The sequence below is a fragment of the Acipenser ruthenus genome, chromosome 11 (genome assembly GCF_902713425.1).
Source record: "Acipenser ruthenus chromosome 11, fAciRut3.2 maternal haplotype, whole genome shotgun sequence".
In the NCBI taxonomy this organism is placed as follows: domain Eukaryota; kingdom Metazoa; phylum Chordata; class Actinopteri; order Acipenseriformes; family Acipenseridae; genus Acipenser; species Acipenser ruthenus.
The window spans coordinates 29,620,683-29,635,331 of record NC_081199.1 but is presented as its reverse complement, the minus strand read 5'-3'; the positions used below and the strand labels follow the sequence as shown (position 1 = coordinate 29,635,331).

At 35.9% G+C, this 14,649-nt stretch overlaps 1 protein-coding gene across 1 annotated transcript in view; it reads left to right on the top strand.

Annotated features, from left to right (window-relative positions):
* The window catches only part of LOC117426369 (zinc finger protein 385B-like), a 65,989-nt gene extending 51,681 nt beyond the window's left edge, over nucleotides 1–14,308 (top strand). Inside the window, 5 exon segments of the mRNA XM_059033621.1 lie at nucleotides 7,387–7,528; nucleotides 10,386–10,685; nucleotides 11,305–11,486; nucleotides 11,684–11,785; nucleotides 12,295–14,308. Coding sequence (XP_058889604.1) covers nucleotides 7,387–7,528; nucleotides 10,386–10,685; nucleotides 11,305–11,486; nucleotides 11,684–11,785; nucleotides 12,295–12,513 — 945 coding nt within the window. The 3' untranslated portion in view covers nucleotides 12,514–14,308.
* Nucleotides 14,309–14,649: the final 341 nt, after the last annotated feature.

Genomic DNA, 14,649 nt, shown 5'->3' with positions numbered 1-14,649 from the left:
TGCAGTGCCAGTATTCTTTTGTCCCCGGTCTTGGCATGCAACTGCTCCTGATTGGAAAATGAATGCTGATTTTTACTGATAGACTGCTGTGTGTACATTGTGGATCTGTATTTAACAGAACATGTATGTTTTTTTAAGATTTAAAGAACAAATTGAGAACATTTTAATTCAGGTGGTAAAATGCATGCATTACACAGAGCAACTGAGGTGACAAGTAGTATTTGAAATGCAATACATGTCTATTTACAGGGGAAAAGGACTCTACAGAGTTCAACATGTTTTTAGGTTAATTGTTTGGAGGCACTGTAATTAAATACCATGTTTTCTTGTTCTTTGATTTTCTTTTGGCATTGATTTAAGCCTTTTAATTTAAGATGGACGGTAGCAGTGGCACTGCTAACTCTCTCACTGTGAACCTTCATTCCTTAGAATAAATAAATAAGAGGAAGAAGACAGTTGGAAAGTTCTAGTTTTTGTGGCATACATTTAATGCTCTTATTTTATCCAGTCTAACCATGACAATGTGCTAAACAGGCCTAAATGTTGTTTTTGTCTTTTGAGAAATTACTGTAGTAATTGTGATTGCTGGTGTCTCTACAGTGCCAATAGGGCAAAATGTACAACAATAGTATATCATTTATGAATAGGCTAACTATCAGTAAGTATGTCACAGGTACAGTACAGTATAAAAAGGGTGAAAGGTATATAAAAATAAACTGTCCTATGTAAATCACAGCACAGATAGCAAATATATCACGCCACGTGTATTGTATGCCAGTGAGGTAAGAACTCATAATAACACATCTAAAAAAGAATATAATTCAATATGTTCTAAAAGTGTTTTCATTTCAGTGTAACCTTCATAAAGCTGTAGCTATATAAAGTAGCTGAGAGCTTTTTGTTCTTCCCTGCTAAAATAATCTCTCTTTCTTGTTTGTGAAAATTGAAACATGTAATTTAATCACCTTCATCTTGGAGAACTGTTATTTCATTATGTCGTTCTCACTTGGCTCACAGTACCAGGAGTGGGTAGCATGTAGTGTATGCACCGACTCCCCTGAGCTTTGATGAAGCCTTACGTGAAGGACAAAGCCTCCTGCTGTTGTTTTCTATTAGAAGTTTTACCGGACAGTTTAACATACTCTTGATAAGCCAACAGTTACAATTAGACCGCCACGGATCAAATTAGCTTAACTGATCTATCAATCGACAGATGCTGAGCTTGGAAACAAGAGTACATTTTTAGTCTTTCTGTGTATGCACAACAAAATCAGTTTTAATATAATTGCTTTCAAAAAATATTCATCCAGACTTTCAATGCAGCTCTCATTTTCTATAATTAAAGGTATTCATTGCTTGAGTGAGGGAATGTATTGAAGCAGATGGAAGGTGATTAAAAACGCAAATCTCCAAATGTAACATTCAGCTTTACTAGAGACTAATGGCAGAATTAACAGTAAACCTTTCAACTGTGCAGTTAGAGAAATTAGTCATTTTAATGTCAGACAGTAGACATTTATTTAAACTATATTAAAGGTAGTAACTAAGGTTTTAATATCAGTGTTCCCTTAATTACCTAACTTTTCGCTGACACCATTTGGGTTTAGTTCAGTTTTCTATTAGGTGTACTTAAAGGACTTGATATCATGGTTTCATAACATTATTTTTTTTTACTTGATTTATTTTCCTGTTCTGTTTTCTTTGTTTCTCTATTGTTTTTCCTTAGATCATTAAAAAAAAGTCTTAACCATGTTTCATCACAATTGTATAAGCAGACCCTGAGATATACAGCATGCACAACTCTAAGGGACATGCATCACCAGAGACTTGCATCCCCAAGAAAGGGGGTAATTAAAGCTTGGGAAAGCCTTGGGTACTGCAGCTGTAGTTTTGATTCAATCAATTTATCACTGGTATAGCGGTACATGCCATACAGAAGGACATTTATTTAGCAGCAACCTGGAGTTGATGACACGCTGCAAGGATTTCTGACTCATGTTATGTTGTACTTTTCTGCTGCACTTCATATTTTATGGCAGCAGCATTAAAAATATATATTTTTAATTGTGCAATAACACTGCAGGCAAAACTACAGGCAATTCAAGTGCCAGGTCCATGAAATGTATTTTCTCATAGTGTATTTTTAAATCTAACTTTCAGATTGTGTTTTTTTATCCTCTTTGTTGATTTGGTTTTATATATATATATATATATATATATATATATATATATATATATATATATATATATATAAATATAAAGATCACATTATACTTGACTGTTCTGATTTGCCCATTTTTTCCCCAAAGTTACAAAGTTTACATCACTATCTACAGTGTAACATATTCTGAAATACCTGCAGTGCCTAAAATAGAATACACTGTACCTCACATGACTGATGAATATGCCATGTAACTAGACATGTTATCTGTAATACATTATATTATATTAAACTGCATCACCCTGCTGACAACTGCAGTCACAATGAGCAAGACATCTGATCTCCCAGTGTACAAATGACTGATGTCTCATTCGGATTCATGTAAAAAGTGATGGTTCCATGGGCCACTCTGGAGAACAGACTTTTGCATCCAACTTCCCTAAAGGAATACAACACATTTCTATAGTAAGTCTAGAACTGAAGTCCTTTATTGCAGGTATAAAAGACAACCTTTTATTGGCCTGTTTTGGCGGCTGATTAGAATGTATATTTGAAAATATATACACACTACAATAAAATAAAATATATCTACATACTGAACGCTGCTTAATTGTTGTGTAGCAGGTTTAAAGTATTTAATACTCTATATTATGAAAGGGGTTTAACCTTATTTGCCGTTGAGCAAAAAATATGTTTCAAAAGACTTTGCAGAGATATATTGTAAGCTGTTAGAGCTTCAAACATCTCTACAGTATAAAACATCAGTATGCAATTGAATTATGTGGGGAATTCATAATTTATTGTATTTCATTCATGCACAGCACTTAAAGGGTGCATAAGGACCTTTTTATTTTATTGTGTTACATGTTCCCATGTGTTGCTACAACTGTTTACATAAGGTGTGTGTGTATTTATTTTTTATTTTTTTTTTTTTTACATTTTGACCACTTTTTTAAAACTTTTAAATTGCGTTCCTTGCCTCAAGATGGCTTCACATGTACCTGTATGGACCTCTCAGAACTACATTTCCCATCATTCTCCTGCTCACTGGTAAATCCATCTCAGTTACATATGTGAGCAGGAGGATGATGGGAAACATAGCAACACATGGGAAAATGTAACACGATAAAATGAAAATGTCCTTATGTACCCTTTAAGGCTTTGGTACACTTTTCATCAACTAGACAGTGTCTTAGCAGAGCAGTTGTATGAAAGTAAGAATTTATGAACAGGTATTCTGGTAGTTATTGACTTTTACTGATGGATTTTAATAGCTACTATATCTCCAACTGCTTGTATACACCAGCTTTTATAATTAAGGCCCTGTGTAAATCACGATTTCGTGGGCTGCGCGGAAATCGTGAAATTAGCCCAATACCGTGATTTTTACAATATTCACATTAACTATACAGTGGGAAATTAAAAACTACACACTGTAAACAAGAAAATGGATGTCTCTAAAAGGCTAAAAATGTGTCTGCAGCAGTTTTACAGTGTTCTGAGTTTGACATTACAAAACTGTAGGTAAGGCCAAGCCATTTCATGAAATGCTACAGTATATATACTCAACTCTCACAGCCAGGGTTGGACAATAGCTGTGATACTGTGATCCCATTCCTTTGTCCTTTTTTTGTTTGTAGCCAGTTATAAAAGTATCCCTGTCTCTATGAATAGAATGATATGTGATATGTGCCTTCCCGTAAAGTCATTACAGATGTCAAAACACCCTCCCAGACACATGTTACTGTATGCTTGGATAACATTTATTGTGATCAAATGCAAATCAGTTTAATTCAAAGCTCTGTATTCATTCAAAGGTTCTTGTTTTGATAACAACATTCTGGTTGTATTTTTGTAGTAGCCTTAATTCCTTTAGCGTACTCGGTTCCTCCAGCAATCGTTTTTTTTTTTTTTAAACAAAATGAATTACCAAAATTAAGAGAAAGGTCAGAGAATGAGAGCCAAGGAAATGGACCCTCCCTGTTAGACATTCCATGAGATATTATCTTATCTCCAGTTAGCTATGCCATCTGAAATAAGGATGAAACTGTGGCCTGAATCCAACTGAGTTCCCCACCATGCCTTTAAATGAAACCAGCCTAACAAGCCGACAAGGGAAGTCCACATAAACCGTAATGCTTTTATTAAAGATGAATACTGCCTAACGCATTGGATTTAGTTAAGAGCATGGGAAATTTTAATTTGTTTTCCCTTTGTAACTACAGTAATAGAAGCCTGAAAAAAATGCTATGTTTTAAATAATGCTTGGCTAGTTTGTTTGAGTGTGCTGTGTTACCTGAGAGTTTATTATCAAGCTGTTTGCCTTTAAAATGTGATACAGCTTAGTCCAAAAGGCATTAGAAGATTGAGAGGTAACAAGATAAGAAGAGCTGAGATGCAGTGATGTCTACTTTCCAGGTTAAGGTTTCCAGCAGCAATTGTCTAGAATGAGGTATGATTAATTTAAAAAGGGAACATTTCTTTCCAGATAAGAGGATAATCTGTAGTCTCAGGGGATACTGATGGATGAAGATAGAAGTCCAAACCCCAAAGAAAGGCAAAATAAACTGAATTTGATTTTTAATTGTTGTCAGATTTTTTAAACTGCATGGGTTACAAAACAAAATACATGTTTTAAATAAAAACAAACTTCAGCTATGGTTTAATATACAACTGTAAAGAGCAAGATGCAATGGAAAGGCAATACCGTATTTAAGTGCACTGTTATGTGTTTCTGTTATATTTACTGTCATGCAATCCAAAACAGACTAGGAAAGGAACTCCTTTAGATCAAGGCCAAAAGAATTAGTACTGATAAAGAGAAAAGACCCTTAAAAACTAGCTCAACAGTGACCTGAGATTGTGATTGGAAGTTTATGTCAACATGATTACTATTCTAGCTGTGGACACAATTGAGAGAGAGTGCATTTAGATTGAAAAAAGTGAAAGAAAGGCCTATACTTTTGTCAGTTGGTGTAAATACACAGGACATTCATGTGGTTTAATTGGCTCATTGATTGCGGAGTGCCAGTGATTCAGCAGAAGAGGCTCTTCATTGAGTGCCTTGGAGTCTGTCTAGTTAGAACGAGGGGATATAAATGGGTTCCAACATTTTGTCATTACTTGTTAAGAGAGGAAGATGATTTGATAGATACCTATCTTGACAGTGCAGGAACTGTTAAGTACAGTATATACAGGGTGATTAGAAAGTAAGTTTACCACATCAACGCACCATATCATTGATGTGGTAAACTTGCCTTCTAATCCCCCTGTACTTTAGTGTAGTCCCTAGACATTTGTAAATGGGGACTGAAAAAGATAAACTAATTCAGGTGGTGTTTTAATTCATATATATCTTTTTAAAAAAATCTGTAGTACAGTAAGCATCTAAAGAAGCTATAATAGTGTATGGATTTGTTTGTTTTTAACAGGTCTCATGTACAATAGATGAGGAGGGAATGGAGTGAAACACAGGCAGTAGTAGGGTAATACTGATATTGCAGGCAGCATTTTTGCAAATATCAGTAGAAAGGCTTACTAGCTCTCGATGGGCAAGTAAGTCTTTCTCTCGAGTGCGCTTACACCTCCTTTGTTGTAGTATTTTACCTTTGCAAACAATGTATTAAGAGAGCATGTACTCATTTTTACATTTGTGCAGAGTTACGGATCTACTGCGATCCTTTAAATTATCCCCAAACCTGTACTTTTTGTTCAAAGATTATAGAGCAACACAATATTTTTAAAGAGCCAGTATGCTTCAGTCATGTAAATATAACTGCATGTTTCCTAAATGGGAAAACTATTTACTGGTATTCAAATAAAAGGTTTTTAACAAAGACTTCAACCAAGTTGAAAGCTTACTATATACTGCCTCTTTAAACTAGAAAAGTGATACAATCACTGCATACTTTATAGTTTGATGTATGGTGCTGTTGTATATGAATGTGTTCAGTTATGTTTGTGTCACTTGAATGAATAGTTTAGCTATTAAGGTGACTCTGATGGTGCAATCAACCTTTTGTAGTGGTTAAAGAAATGCAAATTTAAATTTGTGTTCTCTTTTTTTGCTTGTGCCATTTCTGCATACTGTTTGCATATTCATAACCTGCTTCACTTGACAAAGTGAGCCACATCCAGTGTTCCTAGTTATGATTTAGTCTTATGCCTTTGATACTGCTTTGCAAGTATCAACACAAGTTCTCATACAGAATTGTATTTGGAACCTGTAGCACTGTGCTCTTAATAGTCACTTTGTGTCATTACATAGTAGCATGCTTTTTTTCTCTGACTTATCCCTCTTTGAATAAACAAATCATGATATTAACTGTGGGAGTTAATATATTTCTTTCAATAGAGGCACCCTAAAATGACAAGTTTTAACATGATACCAAACCAAAATAATTATTGTTATTTTTTCATCTCTACATCTGGTGTTTTGTTTAGCTCTTCTTCAGTGTGGCAGATGGGGCTGTTTAAACCTGACCCTTTATTTTCATGTCAGTTCTGATTTAATGCTTCCGCAGTTTACGGATTTTGCAATCCATTTCATATTGCATTGTATGGAAGCAAATAAGAGATAAGTGGAGCTACAGTGTTGATAGATTTGCTGCAATGAAATTCCAAAAATAGCTTTGAAAGCCAGTCTATAATAAATAAGGCAGTCATGAACTATTTCCTTAACCTAAACCTCCTGAAAATAAAATAGTAAAAAAATGGTATCATAGATCTGATAGGTATGAGTTTATTAATCTGAATAACAGTCAGTTTAATATATATAGTGTTAGAAAATCCAAGTTATTCCCTAAATACCGTAGACAACACAAAACCAAGCTTCCATTTGCCATCTGACAGTGTGATTTAATATAACCTGCCATGATCAGAACAACTAAAACAACACTGTTATATGATTATTTGTTGATATAAAATCTGAAACATTTTAGAGCAATTTACATGGTAAGAAAAGTATTTAAATTGCACACTGGCACCTGGTTAGAGCTCATGCTTTACTATGCATAATTGAACAACAACAAGGTTATTCAGTCTTATTTCTTATTTCATATTTTGCTCTTGGCAGATTTCTATGCCAAGAGCAGACAGATTCTTGTGTTACAAATATGTATGGTGCCTGCTATTGAAAGTTTTTTTTTTCTTCTGTATTGTCACTCATGATGTGTGTAATAGTGTGAATGAGCCTGATCGCATGGTTTATTTGTTCTCCTTTGTAGAACCAAGCCGAGGCACACTACAAAGGCACTAAACATGCCAAGAAGCTCAAAGCACAGGAGTCCCCCAAAAAGAAGCAGAAAACTGCTTCTACCAAGGACAGTGCAAAGACCATCACCACTTCCAACAACTCTGACAAACCAGGTTAATAGCAACTTTTGTTCTTGCTCACATCTGCCTCTGTCCCCTACATTTTTGGGGTCTCTGTGGTGTAATTGCATGCTGGCTTCCATTGCTCATCATTTGCATGTGTTTGTTTTTTTGTTTTGCTGGGTTATACTAATTATGGTAGCATTTTAATCATCACTTTTCATGCTGTGCAAGGATTTTGACAGTGGGTTTCAGAAGAAGAAAAAGCAAGCACTGTTTTTATTGTGGCTAGCAACACTATCACCTTGTTAGTGCTCATGCTTTACTATGCATAATTGAAGTGATTTTATACAATACGATTTCTCAGTGTCATAGTTTATAAGATGTTGTGGCTCTTTAGATGCATTGTATTTATATACTGTTAGTTTATAATTAAGTTGTTGCATTTAATTTGTATGGTATTTAAGCAGTAATATGATCAGTACTTTATGCCTTGGATAAAGGTGTCTGCCAAATAAATACTAATAATAATAATGATGGTTAAAGTTGTGTTGTCGCAGATCATCTAAAGTACCAAATAAAAAATGTCCATACAGTTACATTTTGATAATTAACTAAATATGCCACCAAAAATCCATTTTGCAAATGTATCTAATGGGTTCATATTTAAAAATATATAAATACTGTAAAATAAAATAATAATCCTGAACTATATATATATATACAGTACTGTGCAAAAGTTTTAGGCAGGTGTGAAAAAATGCTGTAAAGTAAGAATGCTTTCAAAAATAGACATGTTAATAGATTATATTTATCAATTAACTAAATGCAAAGTGAGTGAACAGAAGAAAAATCAAAATCAAATCCATATTTGGTGTGACCACCCTTTGCCTTCAAAACAGCATCAATTCTTCTAGGTACACTTGCACAAAGTCAGGGATTTTGTAGGCATATAGTCAGGTGTATGATTAAACAATTATACCAAACAGGTGCTAATTATCATCAATTCAATATGTAGGTTGAAACACAATCATTAACTGAAACAGAAACAGCTGTGTAGGAGGAATAAAACTGGGTGAGGAACAGCTAAACTCAGCTAACAAGGTGAGGTTGCTGAAGACAGTTTACTGTCAAAAGTCATACACCATGGCAAGACTGAGCACAGCAACAAGACACAAGGTAGTTATACTGCATCAGCAAGGTCTCTCCCAGGCAGAAATTTCAAGGCAGACAGGGGTTTCCAGATGTGCTGTCCAAGCTCTTTTGAAGAAGCACAAAGAAACGGGCAACGTTGAGGACCGTAGACGCAGTGGTCGGCCAAGGAAACTTACTGCAGCAGATGAAAGACACATCATGCTTACTTCCCTTCGCAATCGGAAGATATCCAGCAGTGCCATCAGCTCAGAATTGGCAGAAAACAGTGGGACCCTGGTACACCCATCTACTGTCCGGAGAAGTCTGGTCAGAAGTGGCCTTCATGGAAGACTTGCAGCCAAAAAGCCATACCTCCGACGTGGAAACAAGGCCAAGCGACTCAACTATGCACGAAAACACAGGAACTGAGGTGCAGAGAAATGGCAGCAGGTGCTCTGGACTGATGTGTCAAAATGTGAAATATTTGGCTGTAGCAGAAGGCAGTTTGTTCGCTGGAGAGCGGTACACGAATGAGTGTCTGCAGGCAACAGTGAAGCATGGTGGAGGTTCCTTGCAAGTTTGGGGCTGCATTTCTGCAAATGGAGTTGAGGATTGGGTCAGAATTAATGGTCTCCTCAATGCTGAGAAGTACAGGCAGATACTTATCCATCATGCAATACCATCAGGGAGGCATCTGATTGGCCCCAAATTTATTCTGCAGCATGACAACGACCCCAAACATACAGCGAAAGTCATTAAGAACTATCTTCAGCGTAAAGAAGAACAAGGAGTCCTGGAAGTGATGGTATGGCCCCCACAGAGCCCTGATCTCAACATCATCGAGTCTGTCTGGGATTACATGAAGAGAGAGAAGCAACTGAGGCTGCCTAAATCCACGGAAGAACTGTGGTTAGTTCTTCAAGATGTTTGGGCCAACCTACCTGCCGAGTTCCTTCAAAAACTGTGTGCAAGTGTACCTAGAAGAATTGATGCTATTTTGAAGGCAAAGGGTGGTCACACCAAATATTGATTTGATGTAGATTTTTCTTCTGTTCACTCACTTTGCATTTTGTTAATTGATAAATATAAACTATTAACATGTCTATTTTTGAAAGCATTCTTACTTTACAGCATTTTTTCACACCTGCCTAAAACTTTTGCACAGTACTGTATATATGATGATAATGTAGAAATGTATGTTTTATAACCTTAATACATGCATCATTCATATCTGCAATAATATCACCTTAGTTTCTATTAGTATTACATTCAGTTCAGTCTTACCACAGTAGACCAATCATTCTTTGTAAAGCCACAGAACGATCTTGTCTTGTACATAGGGCTTCTGTTTTTCGGTTTTTATTAATTTCTTTTTTCGGTGCTTATTTTTTTAGCTATTTTTGAGTTTTATGTAAATCTTTTGGGGGGGGGGGGGGGTCGTTTTTTATGTACCATATGAAATTATTGTTTTCGGTTACTTTCCAAAATATGTGGGCGTTTTTAATGGGAAAAGAGTGAAGTCTATTGCCAGTGATTTTCCAGTGTTTTCCGGTGTTGTATTGGCTATACACTGGTTTCATTTTTTTTTTTTTTGTATCGGGTGTTTTATCGTTTTTTATCGGTTAAAGCCGAAAATCAGCATGAAGTACAATAACCTAATTCCTGGTTTATACTTTACAATCCATGGAATGCTAATGAGCTTCAAAGAGAATTTAGAGTTTCCAGAACCTCATTCATTATTTTATTCTCCTAACCATGGATGTTTTTGTTTTCTCAGGAAAAAAAGTGGGGCCCAATAGCACTGCTAAAGCTGCCCCTCCTTTGGTTGTTGCCCCACCTCCGATCGCTGCTCCTCCTTTGGTTGCTGCTCCACTGTTGGTTCACAATGTGTCTAAACCTGCCCCCGAAGCATCCACAATGGCAGCTGCTCCCGCTGAGGCAATACTGAGTGTAATGAAGAACGGAGATGGTCCTGCACCTACAGAATCTGAAGAGGAGAAAGCAAAGAAGCTCCTTTACTGTTCACTTTGCAAAGTAGCTGTCAACTCCCTGTCACAGTTGGAGGCACACAACACAGGTTGGTAGTGTTATGCTACTGAAAAAAAGATGTAACCAACCCCCTAGCCTCTACCATTCAGCAGCAGCAAAGTTCCCTTAAGGGTATTGCTTGGAAACAGTTGGGGCTAGCAAATTGTAGTTGGTTCGACTACCTGCAAAGTACTACTTGACATGGTATATGACCGATGTGGGGTCTAGTGGTTTCTTTTTACCTTAATAAAATATGCACTTATATGGTATCTTTTTTAGCTGAAAATATACATTTATGTAGTGACACAGCAGATAGGATGAACAACTGGAATGTAGTATATTGTAGTGTGCCATTCTGTAGTATGTACATTTTACTCTTTGTTGTTAATCAAGCAATGTGGCCAGGCTTCCCAATGGTCTGTTAATAATAAGATCAAATACAAGTTTACACACCTGGTGGGCAGTTACTGTGAAAGTAGACAATTACGGAGTAAGCTTTATGAGCTTCATTTTAAGTTAGATTCTCATCAGCTTTTAGCCTGCATACCAATACCAAACAGGTGCATTTTAGAAGACAGTTGAGTTGAGTGTCTTATCGAGCTATGGAAATATATAGAGTGTAAATGATGATGCATGTAAAAGTAACTGCATGTTTGTTTCAAATACAGGTTCAAAGCACAAAACGATGCTGGAAGCTCGAAATGGAGCTGGTCCTATCAAGGCATACCCCAGACCTGCATCCAAACTCAAAGTTCAGACAAGCATTGTTAAAGGGTCAGGACTGCAGAACAAGACATTCCATTGTGAAATCTGTGATGTTCATGTCAATTCTGAAATCCAGCTGAAACAGGTACAATTATGTTTATTTATCCGTTTATAGTTGTTCTTAATTATCATGTATTACTGTTTCTGCACACATAAATTTGGAACCTTGCTCAGATAAATAAATATATTATGAACATGCATAGAGTATAAGATATGATTAAGTGTCAGAAATGCAGAACATGTTCAGTGGTTTTTTTTAAAACTCCTTTTTCTTCATTACAGCACATTTCCAGTAGGAGACACAAGGACAGAGTAGCTGGCAAACCCATGAAACCCAAATACAGTCCCTATAATAAACAGCAACGCAGCTCAAATGGTTTGGCAGTAAGTGTTCTTACATTTCTTTGTAAAAAAAAAAAAAAAAGAGTTTTATGACATCCTAATGGGAAAAATAAGGTAATTTCACCCTTTTTAAAATTCCAAGTTTTACTTCATCCCAGATTCACAGCTGCTTGGACAGATGCCCCAATAAGGAAAATGACTTGCTTCTTAGAGAAATAAATAGATGGCAGGTCTTTTGGCTTCCAGTCCTCCGTTTTATCTTTTGGACCACATTGCCTCTCGATTACAAGTTAATTCTCTGTATTCACATTATGATTTTATTTTTGCCAATCACACTTTTAAACCATAATTAAGGCAAGGACAGATTATACTGAAATACTCAAACTGTGCTTGTAATTGCTTTTTTCAGCTTTTATTTTGACACACCCCATATAGCTGGCTTTTCTATTTTTAGCCTAAAAGAACATAACAAAAGATAAAACCTGCCTGTGATATTTTGCACAATATTGTGCCTTTTGTATGTAATATTACTACTTTTTTTTCTTTTTCAGTCCCAGGCCAAACTTGCATTCCAAAAGGACCTAGTCAAGCCACTGGCCCCTACATTTCTTTCACCTTCATTTTCACCTGCAGTCGTATCATCTCTCTCTCTTCACCCACGCCCCAATACCGCACTCTTTCAGACTTCCTCATTACCGGCATCTTTCTTCAGGGCAGCACCTGGGCCAATCCGTCCAACAGCAGGATCAATCCTCTTTGCACCATATTGATTATTTGACATGACATGACAATGAAAGGCCAGTAGCAAAGGGGAAGTAAAGTTTTCACAAGCTTAAGCGACCCTTGCTTTGGTCTAGCGGGAATGTGGAGTGTACACAAGTGAGCAGTGTATTTCTACATGAATGGATACTTGGATTTACAAGCTTCGAACAAAGGCTGTATTTTTTTTATCGTTTACTCTCAACATCTGCATCTAAAGAGGTGTCTGCACTTACAAAATGAGTTTTTACAGTTCTGGATGTCTCAGTCAAAAAGAACTGAATCGAAATATGAAGAGCATTGAACTGCTTCCTGGCTGACTTGAACATACCAAGGTCTTCCTTATCAATAAAACAGGCATCTCCAGCCACAGACGTATACCAATATGTGGATCACATCTCAATAACAGGCAGTATACGATTTTAATCATGTCTTGATGTTGTCAGGGATTGTATAATGCTGTTTTAGGCCTTAGTATGGTTGTGTATTGTGTAGTAAATTAGATGCATCATGTCTAATTTAAAGCTTAAACCTTTTTTTATGCTCAACAGCTGCCTACTTTGTGTTCATACATTTTTATGCTTCCTTGTTCTTTGTACATGTTACTTTAAAAAAATAATAACCTAGATAGCCATAAAATGTAATCTCACAATCAGTATATTTTGATTGTAAGCTTTTTTTTTTTGTTCTAAGTTATTTGGTAGCTTCCTCACTGGGTTTGTTGCTAAACATTGTTATGCATTTTTCAAAGGAAAAAAAAACTGTGCTTAGAAAATTTTATATACCATTTGTCTTGCCAGTTATTTGGCAGGGAAATCACGGACCTTTCATTTTTATGTTGTTTTAAAAGAATCCTTCATTTGTAATGGTGCTGCATTACTCTGTGGCCCTTTGATGCAATAATGTACAGAACATTAGATATTTATATTTAAAATTGTGTCTTTAATGTTTACCTAACATGTTGCAATACCACCTGTCTCAGGGACAGTGGATATGTAGTGAACAGATGACATTATTTGTATTTTTAGAATCTAAAGAAAGCAATCTGCACCACAATAATAAAAACAGTAGAGTATGTGTTTATTAGATTCTGTGGAGTAATGTTTCGTGTGTAGTAATTATGTAAGACAGAAAAGTCTGTGTACATTTGACATGTACCCTTTTCAATAAAAAAATAAGTTAAAATGCACTATAGTGATATTATAAACTACTCTTTCCAGTGAAATGTGAAAGAAGACCAGCTGTCTCGACAGTGGTAATCACTGACCAGATTTGTCCATAATATATTTAAAACTGCAGGACTCTGTCCCAAATGAAATTAGTTTGACAGTTTCATGCACCTGTCAAAGCAGCCACATCAGTTTAAGAAAAACTAGAATGTCTGTTTGTTACCATAATTTCATGGGAGGAGAGTCTAACTGTACATGTAACCTATAAGGTTACAATTAATTAATTGATCAATTATTTCCTAATAACAGAGACTTTACTGTTAATTTACAAATAGCAAGGGTTCTGACTGTACTTTCAAACCACAAACAATTAGGTAAAGTCAATGTTAGTATAAACTGTAATAAAAAAATATATATATATTTGAGGGAGGGCTCGTTTTTCTTTTATATAAATAACTTCTGCAGTCTTCCCAAGACCCATTTGAATAGACTTACCTTTCCTGGATGTTCCCACAGTCCCTGAAATATGTATACGTGACTAGATTTGCATTCACATGCTTCAATTTCATCTAAATGCAAGGGGCAGTGATGTCTGATACAGTTCTGTTACAGATGGTGATCCCTGCAGGTGAGCTGATGTGAAATGTTAACTACTCATGCAAACAAGCAGACTCTCACTTGGGAACTGCATGTTCCTAATGGTGCCAATTGCCGCCCTGCCTACATGCTGTTATATAACGTTACGCTAAAACACTGAAGTGATGTTTACAAGAGGTTAAACTTAACCGATTACATCAGATTAAGTTAGGGAAGCTTGTCTTTAAAGGTGTCCTGCAAAAAAGAAAATAAATACCATTGGTATGTTAAAAAGTGGAAAGTTATTTAATGATAGAACATGGATTTTAAATAAACTGTTATACAAGGCAAACAAAAATCCACATGAAATATTGCAGCTACGGCTGTGTTTTGCTAATAGGC